At 47.0% G+C, this 17433-nt stretch overlaps 1 protein-coding gene across 1 annotated transcript; it reads left to right on the top strand.

Moving 5' to 3' along the window:
• The first annotated feature begins 192 nt into the window (after positions 1–192).
• Positions 193–4719, top strand: LOC123449827 (G-patch domain-containing protein 1). Its single transcript, XM_045127167.1, has 11 exons — positions 193–395; positions 1215–1299; positions 1420–1499; positions 1623–1644; positions 1729–1822; positions 1887–1953; positions 2127–2217; positions 2770–2927; positions 3633–3911; positions 3998–4111; positions 4252–4719. The coding sequence occupies exons 1-11, from the start codon at positions 318–320 to the stop codon at positions 4306–4308; spliced, it is 1125 nt and encodes a 374-aa protein (XP_044983102.1). The 5' UTR covers positions 193–317; the 3' UTR covers positions 4309–4719.
• Positions 4720–17433: the final 12714 nt, after the last annotated feature.

Here is a 17433-nt window from a genome sequence, read left to right as displayed (position 1 = left end):
AAATGATCTATACCATACACGAATTCCAATACGCGTTCCAAAAATAAGAAACTTCCACTTATGTGCGGGTCCAAAGCCCAGGAAAGCCCATCTCCGGGCTGGACGGGTCACGGACCGAAGCCCAGGAGGCCCGTCGTGCGGTCAAGCGAGCCCCACCAACCCCGGAGCGCGAATCTCCAGGCGAGACACCGGATCAAAACCCCTCCACGGCGCGTTCTTAGGGTTCCCTCCCTCTCTCTCCTCCGTCCGGGCAACTCCACCCCCAGCCCCCAACCGTACCGGCGGCGGCGGCGGCGAACCCGCGCAGCCCAGGCGCCATGGCCGCGCCGGAGGCACCCACGTGCTACGTCGGGGTCGCGCGCCAGTCCGCCGCTTTCCGCCTCATGAAGCAAATGGTGCGTACCCGGTCCCTGATCCGGTCCGATCACCTCCTCGCCTCGGGGGAAACTTACGGTTAGAAAACGTAGAAAATCTATGAATGGATTTTTTGGTATGCCTCGCCTCGAGTTGGCAAGGTAGTATGCTAGATATTGCAGCTTGGCATGCACTAATTCATTTGAGTTGCATATATGTAGGTTGGTTTTGGGTTGAACTTTCCAGGAGTTGCTATTGAGCAGCCTGTTCGTGTAGCTAGAAACTTTCGTTAATGTTACGGAGATAGAAGCTTGTGATGGTGTTTTAGGATTGCTATATTCAAAGTTGCGAATAAGGCGAATGTGTCTGTACTCATGGGGGGAAGCTAAAATCCATGCTATCTCAATGTGCTGCAACTGCATGCGGAGTATGATCTAGATTTTTTTTAGCAAACCTGTATGAGGGATTTCTACCTGTTTGCCATGTCTGTCCTCGAGTTAGCAAGGTAGTAGACCAGATATAGCAGATTAGTATTGACTGTATGTACAAACTTAAGACATTGTTTTATGATTGCTATATTCAAAGTTGTTAATAAGGGTAATGCGTCTGTATTCAAGGGGAGAAGCCCAAATTTATGCTACCCCGGTGTGCTGCAACTGCACAAACAGTATGGTTTATTTGAATTTTTGAGATTTATTATGTATGAGGAGAGTATATGGATAAATTGACGTTTGGCACTTATGCAATCTCTCCCTGGTCAGATACGTTTGTCAAGTGTTTCTGGCGGTTATGGCGTGCTAATTAGAAATGGTCTATTTTACTGATCTCTTCATGATTAGTCGTTTGTTCTTGCATGTTAGGGATGGGAAGAAGGTGAAGGCCTCGGGAAAGACAAGCAGGGTATAAAGGGGCATGTCAGAGTGAAGCAAAAGCAGGACACACTAGGTATGCTTAGCTCTGTGTTGAAATACTGCTCGATTTAAGCATTTTTTTGAGTAAAGAAGCATATTTGACTGATTAGTCACGTGTGCCGTCGCTGAAATCCGAATCTGTTCTTCTACTCAGGTGTTGGTGTGGACAATCCTCAGAACAAATGGGCATATGATACCACCCAGTTTGATGACATACTAAAGAAACTGAAAGTGGTATGGCGTGTATCGGTTCTTTTCTTTGCTCCTTGTATGAATGAATTATATGATTCAAGTGTCTGATTATGTCCTTTTATCTTTTCCTTGTCATTTGGTAATCGCTCCTCTCTGCACTGACAGCAATCTACTACTCCTGCTAAAGGTAGTGTGAAAAGTCTGCATGTATGTTCTCTTCTTAGAATCTATCTTGTTAGTTTTTGTTTAATCTTATTAATTGTTTCTACAGAAATTGAGGATGTAACCAGTTCACCTGACAGTACACCCAAGAAAGATAAACCTGCAAAAGATGAAGTCGCTAAAGTTACGCGGCCTCAAGGAAGGTTGGCCCCTAATTTTAGTCATTTGATTTATATTTTGTTCTCATGACACAAATGTTTCTTACAGATACAAGAAAAGGGAGAGGGGGAAAAGTGTGAGGGGTTATTCAGCAGTTGATCTTGAAGGCATACTTGTGAGTGATTCTGTTCTTGCGTTTCTTATTCTGTCAGGCAATCTACATAGTGTCAGGCAATCTACGTAGTGTTCTTGCATTTCCTATTCTGTTCTTGTTTCCTTCTTCGGAGCGTGTACCACATGGTTCACCTGTAATATCTTATATAAGATTGAAACATTGTGTTGGAACAGGTTCGGAAAAAGGAAAGTGATTGCGAGGCAGATCAGGAAGTTCAGCCATCATGCATGGAAGAGCCTGATATCACCATCGGTCAGGGTGCAGGTTGGCAACTCATTTGCTTATGTCCTTTTAACTAGTTTTTTCTGGACATGCTTGTCAATGCATTGCATTAGCTAGCACCCTATAATTTACTTGTCCGGAGGTACTTGAAAATTGAAGTTCGATTTAAGTGTTAGTGTTTGGTAACACTCTAAACTTCTAAAGATGCTGGAATGCTTGTTAGTTTGGTCCTGGTTATCGATAATTTTGGATGTTTTGAAATGAAATAGAAGTCTGGTCGTTAGGTTTCTACTGCTGAACAGCTGCAAAATACTCCATTGTTTTTGGAATGGTGTGCGCACTGCATATAAGTTAATTATTTGCGAACTGTTGTGAGATTTGCTGATTATACTGTTGATGAACTTGGTTAGAAACGAAGTTTATGTGCCAGCGTCTGTGCTTCTATTCTGCTGCTTAACCAAAAAAGCACATTTTTATTGAATTTGAATCAGTGTGCTATTGTTCATTTCTTGTTGCTGAACTATTCTGAAAATGTGCTATAAGAACTTCATTGAGGTTTTAGTAACTTTTAGTGTGAACTTAATGTTGATTCAGTGTCCCAAGCTGAAGATGTGAACTGGTGGGGGCACAAGTTTGGATATGTATCAGGAGGCTTTTTAGGAGCAAAATCTCGCAAGAATCGAAAAGATAATTCTAATGTCCGTCAGATGTTTGGGGAAGATGATCAAGAAAATCTGTACAACCTTGTTCAGGTTAGTATGCACGGCCCATAAGGTTCCCTGATGTCTTACTGTCAGCTTTGTTTGTTTATAAAATTGACCCTGAAAGGTTAAGTACTGCCCCTTGTTGGTATGTTGTCGATGCTGATGATACTCCATATGTGTTCTGGAAGCTCGTCGACTGCATCTAAGCACCTTGTTTGCCAATTAATTTCATTCACTGAGATTATGGCGTACATTCTCACTTGAAGTATTGAATTTCTGTGGATGAAATTTTGCATGATTATGCAATTTGTCTGATCTAATTGCATAAATATAACTCCATGGCTGCCCCTGGTGTGCTATACCACCCTACATCTAATTGTGTGTTCATGCTTTAAGGTTCACATGTTGTCATCTTCATTTTATGACATTTCATTTCGCACCTTCATAAAGTCAACTCTACATTGTCTAAATGTCCAAAACAAAGGTCAATGAGGCCTGGATTCAACTGTGCCTCTCAATCATTAATTTCATTTTCAACACTTAAACATACACAGAAATATATTTGTAGAAGCAATGTATGAATAGTATATCACATGCTTTACAATGGCGCATAGTCCAAGACATAAAATAGTTGATTCCCAAATCATGATCTGTGTATTTGATAAGGGGGTGTAGCCCACCGTTAATAAAAAAAATACACACTCATACCTCCATTTCCGATATATCTATTATTTACAAGTGGTCTCTCTGCAGGACAAAGCTACCTCTGGAAAGCAGGGTCTTGGCATCAAGGACCTGCCGATGAAAGTTGGTGGCCAGCGTTGGAAGGGTAACAAAACCTCTCTTGGCGATAGTGATGAGGAAAATTCAACCCAGTCTGAATTATCAGAAGTGGAAGAGGATGAAGACGAGGAAGGATCTGCTAGCGATGCTGAGATAAATGAATCAAAGCAGAAAGCAGCAGAAGAAGTTTGTGTGGATGCTAAACCCAAAACAAAGTTCAAGAAACTTTGCAAAAAAATTCTTCGTCAGGTAGACTCTCATTTCTTTGTGCGTGTCGCTGAAGCTTATGGAAGCTGTTGAAGCACATGATGTTCATTATCTGTTACTCTTTCCAGGCCCCATCTCAGTCCATGAAATTGAAGGAGCTTAAGGAAGCTGTTGAGTCACAATCAACTATATTCTCCGACTTCTCCTGTAGACGTGAAGCTCTTTCATTCTTGAAGAGGAAGGTATATCATGTCCCACTTCATCGTTTGGCAGGCCTTATTGATACATGTAGATTAAGCTTTTGTATTGATCATGCAAATCCACTTGAATGCACTTCTTTGCCGTTGCTTATCTCACTCACTTTTCTCGTTGCACTTTCCAGCTCCAGGGAAGCAAGAAATTCAATCTGGAGGGCAAAAGAGTGCATCTTGTATCATGAAGCAAATACGAAGCCTATGGGACGCCATGCGATTTTGTGTCTGGCTCCTGCATTCATATATTTGCTGATTGTTGCTTCAGACGAGTATACATATAGGCTGCGCACTCAAATGGCACGGTATAGATGTCAGGAGTCATAGGCCCTCAGAACGGGGCCCAAAATTTTGCAAATCTTGCTAGCTGCTGAAAAATTGGAAGTGTGTGCTGAGTTATCTGTATCGTAATATCCATGTAGCTGATGCATTTATAGGTGTTTGTAATTCTTTTGGTTGGGTGCAGACTTGTATTTGGATGATGTGGTTATGCCTCCTGTGCATTGGCCGTCTAGGGTTTTAGAACTCTCTTATAAGTCTGCAAACTCAGTTTGCTCCATAAGTTTCCACATGCATATGATCATCAACTATTTTATCCCTGGCTCGGCGTTGATGTTCGTTCTCACTATGCAACGATCTTCAATAGCTGGGGGCATATTTCTTCAATTAACCCCCCACAAAGCATGGAAGCCAAATACAGTGTCTAAAAGCCATTTGTACAGAAAAATGGTTGAGCAATTCGAACAAATTACTGACCATCCAATATAGAAATAGGAGGGACTATTTACATAACATAATGTAACTCATGATACCCTGAATAGTGTACATCATATGATCTACTCCCTCTACCAAATTAATTGTAGTTGGAGAGAACAAGACTAGTCTTCTTCAACTATAATCATTTAGGTACAGAGGAAGTATTAATCCCCATGAATCATGTTATTATTGAATGATGCATGGAATCCTAGTTGCTTCATGGAGGGAGAATATTTGATTAAGCTGGCTTGTAAATAGCTATACAATGTGCTGTTTGATCATGTGTGCAATCAGAGAGATGAAACGCACGCAGGATAGAGAGAAATAGGATACTGAGTCTCGTTTTCGAAGTCGACCGCTAGACATATCCAGTTTTCAGGATAGGGAGAAACAGTATACCTTTTGAACAGGAAAAAAAAATGAAAACAGAAACTACAGCATGGCAGCACATCCCCTACTGGGCCGGCCCAACTCGCGTGGCCTGCCAGCGTATTCACCACCCTATCTGTGACGAGGTCTTATCTAAAAAAAAACCTTCCTCCTCATTACGCCGCACGTTTGCAATCCCCTCTCGTTAGGGTTACTTTTCCTCTCGACGGCGGCGATAGCCACCACCATTGAGACGTTTCCTCCCCTACCCCCTTCTACCATCGTGGCCGCCGGGGTTTTTGCTCTGGAAGCCGAACGTGGATCTAGGGCGGGATAGGGAACCAGCGTCCGCGGATCTTCTCATGGACGAGCGATGTAATGGATGATGATGGAAGAGTTAGGACTTACCGAAGAGAACCTGCAAGATGTAATGGTGGATGACGATGAGCTGCCACAAGAAGCGACCAGATGGATGGCGCTCGCTAGGGTTAATACAAATAGAATCTACAGTCAATATTGGTTCTATAGAAACATGAAGGCAGCTTGGGATCTGGCGCAGGACGTGAAAATCAGGCCCCTAGAAAAAAACCTCTACACCATGCAATTCTCGTGCCTCGGAGACTGGGAGAGGGTAATGGAGGAAGGACCTTGGGAGCACAAGGGGAAAGCAGTGGTGCTTGCGCACTACGATGGATTCACTAAACCATCCATAATCGCGCTTGACAAGATAGATATTTGGATACAGATTCATGATCTGCCAGATGTTTTTTACCCCATGATAAAAGCCTTGTCATCAATGTGGGAGAGTACATCTATGCTGAACCAAAGTCCCCAGACTTTGAGGGAAATTTCTTCCGGGTCCGTGTCAAGATCGATGTCACCAAGCCCCTCAAGAACGTCGTCACGCTTGTGATCAGAAAGAAGAGAGAGATCTTCAGGGTGAAGTACGAGCGCTTACCTGACTGGTGTGCGGTTTGTGGCATGCTGGGCCACATGTTCAAAGAATGTGGGGATGGGGTTCATGATCCTAAAAAGCTAGTGTTCAAGGATCTGAGAGCAGTATGGTTTAGGGGTCCTGGTCAAGGGCCGGGGGAAGGAAGAGGATCACGCGGAGGTAGAGGAAGAGGCCGCGCAGGTCGTGGTGGTGCAAGGGGTTTCACCCATCCATCGCAGAACACCGACATGTATAGTGGAAGCGAGGATGATTTACATGATGCAACTGTGGAGGAGGCTGAGAACAACAAGAAGAGGGGACAACCGTCGATCACAATGCCCAAAAGCACTCCACTACTAGGCCAAGGACCGGGCAATAATCTATTAGCTATTCTTCCCTCAAACAACCCCTGAAGCCCGTAGTCGAAGCAGGAGCAGAAGAGAATCAAGAGCAACCAGGCTATGATGGGGAAGAACAACACCACAAACAATACCAATTATGCGCGTTTGGCGGGCCCTAACCAGGGGTCGCGCTGAGCGCAATGAGTCTCCTTGTGTGGAACTGTCACGATGTTGGTAATCCCGCGACAGTCAGAGAGCTTCGCAATCTGGCGAGGCAATTTTCCCCTTCTATTTTATGTATTGTTGAAACACAAATAGGAGGATCATGAGTCGAGAGCTTAGCTGGTAACTTAGGTTTTAATAAGAGCTTTGCTGTGAGTAGCACTCGTAGAAGTGGTGGATTAGGCATTTTCTGGAATGATTCAATAAAAGTTGAAGTTATTGGTTATTCAAGGTATCATATAGATGTTGTGGCCGACGCTCTGGCTGGCTCTAAAGCTAGGTTCACCTTTGTCTATGGAGAAGCACAGGTGCAAGAGAGATATCAGACCTGGGACATGCTGCGAGGTATTACGGGAGCAAGTGATCTGCCATGGGCAGCTATTGGAGATTTCAATGAAGTCTTACACGCCCATGAACATGATGGAATAGGGAACCGAAGCCAGGCCCAGATGGATGCATTCCGGGATACCCTTGACACATGTGGGCTTGATGATATTGGCTTTCAAGGGAATAATTAGACCTTTGAGAAGAAAGTCACAGGAGGCACTTTCACCCGGGTTCGATTGGATAGATGTGTGGCCTCTCCCACATGGTCCATGATATACCGAGCTTGCAATCTAGGACACAAAATCACAGCTACATCGGACCATGTGGCGCTCCTGTTAACTCTAGCAGATTCGCATGCAATCAGAAGAAGTCCAGGATCCTTCAAATATAAGCTGATGTGGGAGCGGCATCCGGGTCTGATGGACTTAGTAGGTACCGGCTGGCGTGAAACTGAAGCAGACACAGTCTCAGGCCTTCAGGCAAAGCTACATGCACTTTCGAGCGACCTGACCAACTGGGACCGGACAGAGTTCGGCAATGTTAGGGGGGAAATTAAAACACTAAAGACGGAGCTTGAAACCCTACGGTCAGTACCCAGCAGGACGGGCCCAATGCATGCGGAGATCAAGATAGTCGATCGCCTGGTGGAACTTTACCACTGCGAGGAGGTGCTCTGGCGACAGCGAGCGCGCGTCGAATGGCTGGCCCATGGTGATAAAACACCCACTTCTTTCACCTAAGAGCTAGCAGAAGGAAGAAGAAGAATCTGATCAATGCGCTAAGCCGGCAGGACGGTAGCTTGACAGAAGATACATCCGAGATGGAAAGCCTGACAAATGGTTTTTATTCCAATCTGTACACGTTCGAGGGGGTACACAATATGGAAATAGTGCTTGACACAGTACCATGCAAGGTTGACGCAACCATGAACACACTGCTCAACGCACCCTATTCATAAGAGGAGGTGAAGATAGCTCTCTTCCAGATGTTCCCCATTAAGGCGCCTGGACCAGACGGATTCCTGGCCCACTTCTTCCAACGTCACTGGGAGGTATGTGGGGGAGAGGTTACCAAGATAGTTGTGCGGATTGTCGAAGGTAACGAATCAGCGGAAAGCATCAACGAGACTATCCTTGTGTTGATCCCAAAGGTGAAAAATCCAACCCAACTGTCTCAATTCCGCCCCATCAGCCTCTGCAATGTACTTTATAAAATTGCTTCAAAGGTTATCTCCAATAGGCTGAAAGAGATCTTACCAGAAATCATTTCTCCGGAGCAATCTGCATTTGTTCCTGGTAGGTTGATTACTGACAACATCATTGCGGCTTATGAATGTCTCCATTTTATGAAGAGAAACAGGGCAAAGAGGAATCAACACTGTGCTTTGAAGCTAGACATGATGAAGGCTTACGATCGGGTGGAATGGGCATATTTGAGAGGAATCATGTTGAAGTTAGGCTTCAGAGAACGTTGGGTGGATATCGTCATGGGTATGGTTACTTCAGTAAAGTTTTCGGTGTTGTTCAATGGCAAGAAGCTCCAGCAATTTACCCCATCACGGGGGATCCGCCAGGGAGACCCAATTTCCCCATACTTGTTCTTGTTAGCAGCAGAGGGCCTATCGTGCCTCCTAAAATCCCAAAATGAGTCATCCAATCTTAGTGGTCTACGTGTAGCTGCCTTGGCACCTGCAGTTAACCACTTGTTATTCGCAGATGACAACCTGTTGTTCTTCAAGGCCAATGCTATGGGTGCAAATGAGGTGAACCAAGTGCTGGATATATACCGTGAAGCCACGGGTCAGCGCATCAACTATGGTAAATCATCGATCTTCTTCAGTAAAGGGGTTCCCGAGACAGTTAGAACTGAAATTAAGGACGTGTTGCAAGACCAAATGAAACACTTAATGAGAAGTATCTCGGCATGCCATCTGATGTGGGATCCTCAAAAAATGGAGCTTTCAAATTCTTGAAAGATAGATTGTGGAGTAAGATCCAAGGATGGATTGAAAAAACCTTATCTACAGTAGGAAATGAGGTTCTTGCCAAAGCGACGGCACAAGCAATTCCTGTCTTCTCTATGTCCTGTTTTAAGCTACCAAGAGGTTTATGTGAGCACCTGAACATGCTGATCAGGAAGTTCTGGTGGGGTAGCAGAGAGGGGCGTCGAAGGCCAAATTGGGTCTCGTGGCAGGAGATGACACATCCCAAATCAATGGGGGGGGGCTAGGCTTTAAGGACTTCGAGCTATTCAACTTGGCCATGCTAGCTAAGCAGGGATGGCGGATTTTACAACAACCTAACTCCCTAAGTGCCAGCATACTCAAAAGTGTTTACTTCCCAACAACGTCGTTCATGCAAGCAAGATTAGGCAACCATCCAAGCCAAATATGGAGGGCTATCATGGAGGGAATGGAAGTGCTTAAACAGGGTTTAATCAGGCGCATTGGTAACGACACGGCTACATATGTTTGGACAGAGAATTGGATCCCTAGGGATGAGATGATGCGTCCATACGGAAGTAGGGTGCAAAACCCACCATTCAGAGCATCTGATTTCATTGACGCCACTTCAGCCACATGGAACAGACAAAAGATTGAGGAGGTGTTCCTTCCGATCGACATCCCAGCGATTCTGTCTATTCCATTGTGCACCCGAAATATCGACGACTACTGGGCATGGAACTTCGAGAGGAACGACCTCTTCACTGTTCGATCAGCTTATAGAATGCTCGTAGCCACTCGGGAGCGTAGAGAGGCATGGCTGACTGGGGACCCAAGTCCATCAAGCAATGAAGCACAGTCCTGGAAGTCCCTGTGGAACACAAAGATACCGGCTAAGATACACATGTTCTTGTGGCGGCTGTCAAAGGTCTCACTTCCCACTGAAGACGTCAGAGCTCATCGCAACATGTGAACTTCTAATACCTGCGGGCTCTGTGGAGCACAAGATTCATGCAGGCACTGACTGATCGAGTGCTCAATGTCCAGGTGTGTTTGGGCCCTTGATCAAGGCGAGCTGGTGGAACGAATTATAGCAAATACACAGCCAAACCCAAAGCAATGGATTTTCACGATGATGGACTCATTATCACATGTGGAATTCATCCGGTTGGCAGTGACATTATGGGTCGTGTGGTATGCAAGAAGGAAACTATCCATGAGGGTTTGTTTCAGAGTCCGCATGCGACCAATGCATTCATTTCCAGATTCATTTCCGAGCTAGAGCTTCTGAATCCCATCGCTCGGGCCACCGCTCAAGGAGAGAGGCATGTCGGGGTAGCTACGATTCGGAAAAGATGCACTGCGCCACCAGTAGGTCATGCAAAAATCCATGTGGACGGAGGAGTCCTACGATCAAGGGGCGGATCGACAACTGCAGTTTGTAGGGATGAATTTGGAAACTATCTCGGCAGCTCTTCATTGATGGTCGCAGGTGTCACCGATCCTGCTACATTGGAAGTTTTAGCTTGCAGAGAAGCTTTGGCCCCGGCGGAGGATCTTCTTCTACACCACTTCACCATCTCATCGGACTCCAAACAAGTAGTGGACGATATTGCTAAGGCGGACCAGGGCCGCTATGGGGCAATCATCACAGAGATCAAACGTCGAGCATCTATTTTTCATTGTAGTTTTATTTTTGAAAGCCGAAGTGTTAACGACGAAGCACATGACTTAGCTAAGTATTCTCGCTCTCTCGGACCGGGCCGCCACGTTTGGTTGGCAAACTCCCATGATCCGATTTGTATCCCACCTCATGTGGACTATGATCAATAAAGCTTAGCTTTCCCTAAAAAAAATAATCTAAAAAAAAATGTGACGAGGTCTCGCCAGGAACTCCTGTCTGACACGAAGGAGGGGTGTCGCAGCAGCAGCACTCGTTCGTCTCGCTGCTACCATCGATCGTCTGCCAATTTTTTCTGTTCGTCCATCCTAGCCAGAGAAGAAAATCGAGTCTTTAATTTGCCCTCCGGCTCCAGGTGAAGGGGCCGCGCGAAACTCAAGGTCCATTGATCCGGAAGCGATTCCTCCTGTTCGCACGTACGGTATAATCGAATCGAAGCAAACCCTAGACCGTTTGCATCAACTGCCAGATCGATCGATTCGAGTTTGGGCCTTTGGCGTACGTACATGATGAGCAGCAGCGAGAGGAAGTTTGCCGCTGCCCGCGGCGAGAGGAGGAAGAAGGCCGCTGTATCCGACGATCAAGGTTGGCTCCCGGACGAGATGATCATGGAGGTGCTGCTGCGGCTCCCGGCCAAATCCCTCCTCCGCTTCCGGGCCGCCTGCCGCTCCTGGGCGGCGCTCTTCTCGTCGGAGCTGATCCGAGGTACAGGCTGATCCGGACAAGAAGGTACAAGGTGGTCAGGCTGATCCGAGGTGACCATGATGACATTGAGTCCATCTGGTGGTGTACACACATGGAGACGACGTCGTCGGTGGTGGTTGTCCTACGGATAGCTGGAGGATGCCCGCCGGCGGAGGAGTGCCCCTCGGATTGCGCAGGTTCGCCGGCGCTGCTGTGAGTGACGCACGATCGCACAATCTGCCGCCTGTGTTTGCAAACGGGTTCCTGCACTGGTCGGTCCACCCTCTCTCCTTGTCCAAAAGGCCAAGAGCTGCCGTGATATCGTTTTCTCTCGCCGACGAAACCTTTGATTTCATCGGACCGCCACCGTTTTGGGCATCTCCGGCGCCCTTGTTGGCATCAGATCCAGAGAGCATCCCCTACCGCGACGCGAAATTAGAAGGGCACCTAGTGCAGATGGACAACCAACTATGCATGGTCCGAGACCTTCGATATGATGGTAATGGCGGCTATGTTTTGGAGATATGGAAGTTGCCAGATGGTAGCCCTGGTGGTGCTTGGTCACTGTATCATGACATTCATTTGTTTGGCCGCGTGGCGAGAGATTTACGCCGGCCCGAGGTTGTGAGAGTCATTGGTTCTACTGACGGCAGTGGCAGGTTAGGGAAGAAGATAATCATCGCTACTAGCGAGCACATGATTTGCGACAAGTTCCAGAAGAAGGTTCACACCTATGACCTTAGCTCTGAATCTCTAGAGACCATTCTTTCAATTGACGAGATACACACGTCAGTTGATGGCATCACTCCGAGTTCAAGATTCAGTTTGTTTGAAGAGAGCCTCGCTCCGGTGCACCGACTCGGTGATCATGCTTGATCCGTTGTCCTCCATAAGACATCGCTTCTAGCTTTGAACCACTTTTAATTTGTTCAAGGAAGGTATGTGCACTACCCCTATGTGGTTTCCACAGTTTTAGTCTTCGTTGTTGCATACTGATACGGCAATGTGAAAGATATATGGGTGCTGCTTTGTTGTTTGGTTTGAGGTTGCCCCTACTTGGGCAGACTCAGAAGAAAACCAGTCGGAAAGGGATAAAAATGGTTGTGGCTGCCCTTGGTTATGACTCCCTCAAAATCTTCGGCGCCTAAGGATTTTCAGAAACTTTTTATTCTATCCGTTTAGTTATACATTTTTGAAGCGATAGAAACTTGTTATTTTATTCATTTAGTACAAGATAATCCGAAGATAATTTCCTGGTTAATTAGAGAATACTAGAAGAAAAACAAATCTATGACACACCCATGATCGATCATTGTGTAAATGAAAATTTAGAGCGCCAATGAGAGCTATGGACGGGAAATGCAAGACACGCACCGACCATGATCATCACAATATTGTGTCTCTGTCACTTGCCATTGTCATCTTATGCCACGCCATCGTCAATTTCAATTCTACAAAGAGATTCATATGAGCATATGCACGTACAAAAGGAGATATTCATGTTGAATGACACCACTACTGGAATCGAAACATATGCCGAATGCTGGGAACACTCAGCAAAGGGCGGAAAACATTCGGTAAAGACTTTGCCGAGAATTGTATTCGGCAAAGTGCACCGGGCCTACACCTCTCTGACAAACAGGAATTTAACGAAAGCTAGAACACGAACACTCGGCAAACATCTTGTCGAGGGCCGAACAGTGCCTTTCGGCAAACAAAAGTGACTTCATGCCCGATGGTTTTGTTAGTTCTTTGTCGAGAGTCACTCTTAGCACAACTACCTCAGCCAAGTGTGAGGACATCCGAGCTCCGGTCTATTTGCCGAGAGCCGCTCTCGGTATAGTTAAGTGTCCCTGTTCTCTTTTTTTAGTTTTTCCCTCTAGATCAAACACGCATGCATAGGTATCTCCATCAAGTTAAATACATATCCAACGATATATAGATATCGATCCAACAATATATGCATATCTCCATCAAGTGCATACATATATATCCAACAATATGTAGTTATCCAACAATATATGCATATCTCCATCAAGTGCATACATATATATCCAACAATATATAGATATCTCCATCAAGTGCATACACATATATCCAACAAATTCGAAGCCAAAAGCAAGTTAACGGGTGCAATAGGGAACATAAGCTCCATGAGCTCCACCGCTATGAACATAGCATGTAAGTCCATCAAGTTCGCATCCACGAGTTCCATCGTTCATAATTTATTATAGCATATGAAAAACAATCACCAAAGTTATTTCATCAATTATAGAAAAAGAATAAAAAAGTGAGAAAGCAATAGAAAAGAAGTAACATTTGCCCCAATGATGAATACTAACCGTGCACAAGATATCATCAACATCGAAATAACAACGAATTGGATGAAGATTATTAGGTTCTTCATGCACTAGTAGAAAATAAACCTTTCGCCGGAACTCTAGTCTCGGTCGGGTTGTAACGCCCCGGACACACCCGCCGACGGTCGTTACTCCTGGCGGGATCTAGACTGGCCCCACATATCAATACTAGTCTTTTCTGCGCACTTGGTCCTCAGTCATGCCCACCCGGGATCAACTTTCCGGTCGGTCACCCATCCTAAAACTACTCCAAGCCAAGCACGCTTAACCTGGGAGTTCTGTTCGAATGGGCTCCCGGAAAAGAAGGAATTCCTTATTGATATGAGTAGTCTATCATCCCTAATAAGCCAGGCAATCACACGGGTAGTCCCGGTTCCAGCAGCTAAGAGCGGATGGGGGCACGACCAGGATTAATTTGTCCCGGTTCAAATGGGACCTCTAGTCCCGATTGGTGATACCACCGGGGACTAAAGGGGGGTTGCGGCAGGCTGGGGGCCCTGTGATCCCCCGGAGTCCCGGTTGGCATCCCAACCGAGACTAAAAATAGACCTTTAGTCCCGGTTGGTATATCCAACCGGGACTAAAGTCTTCCCTATATAAAGCTGCTTCGTCCAACCCGAGTCTAAGCTTTCTCTCCTCTCAGTTTCCTTCCCCAAGCTTAAGTTGGTCCTTTATTTTTGCCAAGATTTGTCAAGATTGGTGGCACCCCATCTATCCAAGGGTTCTGAAATGTTAGCAACTTCATCCTTTCATCTCTCATTGCTAGTTTAGCTCGTTTCATGCTTTATAAGTATATTGATTTGTGGGTTTTAGTTTGGGAGTAATTATGTGGGAGTTTTATTTGATTTATATGCAATTTGAGATCAAATTAACTTCTTAGTTTGCATATGTATAGGTGTGGTTTACTTAGTGCCTTCACGTCCCCGTCCTCACTGTCGTCGACCACTCGCGCCGTCCTGTTGCCGACACCACCTTGGTGAGCCTCTTGTTCTTATCCTTTTTATAAAAAAAATCTTATTTGTATGATTTAGATAGTTACTTGTATAATTTTATTACTTGTACAATTGTTTGTTATATATAGTGCCATGGTTTTGCTATTCGTCTCCGTCAACCCTTGTTCGGTTTATGATTGTGATGTGGTATTTTTTTTATAACTATTTGTTTCATTTCGTGTTTATGACAAATTATGCCCATCGAATTGACATAGACAGTTTTATCTAGGAGGTATGTGAACCGGAAATTGCAAATTACCCTCTTGGAGAGAAGTTAAATTTAGTTAAAAATGAATATATGAAAGAAAAATTGAAAATAATTGAAGAATAGAAGATGAAATTGGAGTTGTATGTTGCCGATGTCGTCGATGATCACAAGATCAAGATGGATGCAATGCGCTTGAAGATTAGAAAGATTATGAAATATGCCATTAATAAAGAGGTTTGGTATCATTATGATGTTGGATTAATTATTACCTTAGTTGTGATTTGATCGCATTTGTTGTTGCATTTAAATGCATTAGATAGTTGTATGTTGTTTTTATGAGAAGTATGTATGAACTTTATGTATATATTTTTGCAGTAATAACACTTGGTCACTACTCTACTTTGGTTTTAATGTGATGAACTTGTATTAATTTGGTCACTTCGATGTTGTGTAATGAAGATGAGCCGACAATGGATGTACCATGACCACTAGTGAAGAAATGGCTAGTTGTCTCGGTATTTCCGAAGCAGATGCCATGGGGTGGCTTAACTCGTGGATTGGGGCCGATGGTGTCTCGGAACGGGTGTAGGCACAACACACATGACGCCGGTTTACCCAGGTTCAGGGCCCTCCGATGAGGTAAAACCCCCAGTCCTGCCTGTGTGAATATAGTGTAATCACAATACAAAGGTTGCTACTTGAGTTGTTCGTGAGGAGGGAGGCGGAGCGCTGGCTGCCGGTCTCACTGCCTCACGTCATGTTCTACGTGTGATTGTGGGAATGTTTTCTGTCTCAGCCTGCCTCTCTCAGTGGGCAGGGGCGTGGCTTTATAGTGCAGCCAAGAGTTATAGCGGTGACACTTGGATTGTGAGGTGGGGGCCGGCTGCGGGGCCCACCGGTCGTTGGGTATTGTCGCGGGACCCGTCGGTCGTGTGCAGCAGCGGCCAGTGCGCCGAGCTATCAGGGCGAGGGCGACAAAGGGGAATGTGGCTACATGACCTCCTTGCCCAGTCAGGGTCAGGGTCCCTGTGGCCTCGCTAACCCTCCCATCATCACGCCGCAGCACGGCCGTACATGTCAGCACATACTGCTGCCGTGATAGCCTCTAATCATTCATCTTGTCTTCTCTGCGTACGACGGTACGGCTGGATGGGACGGGAGCCGGTCGTCCAGCTCGCGAGGGTCCACGCGGACGGCCGAGCCCCGCCAGGCGGCCGGGTACGTGTCGAAGAGGTGGCCGGCTACCGCCAGCCGACCAGGTATGCGGGCCAGAAGTGGGTCCGGCTATCGCCATCCGGCCTGGGGGGCCAGACGACCCTAAATGTCTTGGAGACGGCCAATCTCCACTCTACCCGAGGGCAGTATCTCCGTCAGTAGCCCCCGAATCCGTTGGGGTCCGGAGGCCTCCGGGTGAGGGGGCAACGGTCCCCCCCTGCATGTGAGGGACTTGTCGATGCGGGCCAGTCGGCCATAGCCGTCAGGTGGCAAGGCTCGGTGCCCGCGGGAAGGGTAGACGGTCGAGCAGCAGCCGACCCTAGTCGCAGGCGGCCGCACTTCGGCAGGCGGCCGCGACGCCTCGTGTTCTCCGTGTCGCCTCGGTGCGAGCGCTGTCTGGAAGGCGCCACGTGTCGGCCAGCGACCTGCGACGGGCCTCCACTTTCTGCACGATGGGACGATGCTACCGGGCCAGTCTGGCCCACCACAACCCATGCGCGGATCTTCTGTGGCCACGCTCCATCGGTTGGCGTTCCCCACACGCTTTTAATGTGCGAAGATCGTGGGGAGTGGAGGTCGTGGGCGTAACGGATCCCGCACACCCCTCCGCCTTCCGGGGCTTTAAAAAGGGGGAGGGAGGCCGAGGCCGCCATTGCCTCACCTTTCCACATCTCTTCGCCTTGTGCTCTCCGCCTCCTTCCTCCAGGCGCCCGTAGCGCCCCTCCGCCTCCTCCCTTCCTCCTCGCGCCCGCAGCGCCTCCCCTCGCGGTAGATCCACTTGGGGTCCGTCTCTCACGTATCCTCTCGTCCGGCTCGCCGCCGGCAACCGCCGAGATGCCGAAGGTCCCCGTCGACTCGTGGGAGGGATACATGATCAACGACGGGCACATCGAGTACGTCCATCGAAAGCGGAGGCTCCCGTCCGAGGAGGTGGTCGAGGCCCGCACGCCCGGTGACGAGCTCGTGTCGGAACCCCGCGACGGCGAGCGCACCGTCTTCGCCAGCCATTTCCTCGTCGGCTTCGGGCTGCCGACGAGCTCCTTCCTGTGACACTTCCTTCAGAGCTTTGGCTTCGAGATGCATCATTTAGGGGTGAATGCCGTCCTATACATTACGTTCTTCGTCACGATGTGCGAGCGTACTTGGGCATCCGCCCTTTTCCGTCCTTCTTCCCCCATTTATTCTACTTCCGCAACCAGAAGCACAGGGTAGTGGATTACTCCTGTGGAGGCACGGTGATTTACAGGTGGAATGGTCTGCCGATGCCTTGGATGAAGTTCAA

Source organism: Hordeum vulgare, chromosome 4H (assembly GCF_904849725.1).
Source record: "Hordeum vulgare subsp. vulgare chromosome 4H, MorexV3_pseudomolecules_assembly, whole genome shotgun sequence".
Taxonomy (NCBI): Eukaryota; Viridiplantae; Streptophyta; class Magnoliopsida; order Poales; family Poaceae; genus Hordeum; species Hordeum vulgare.
The sequence above is the reverse complement of the archived record's forward strand: the minus strand, read 5'-3'. Positions and strand labels throughout refer to the sequence as shown.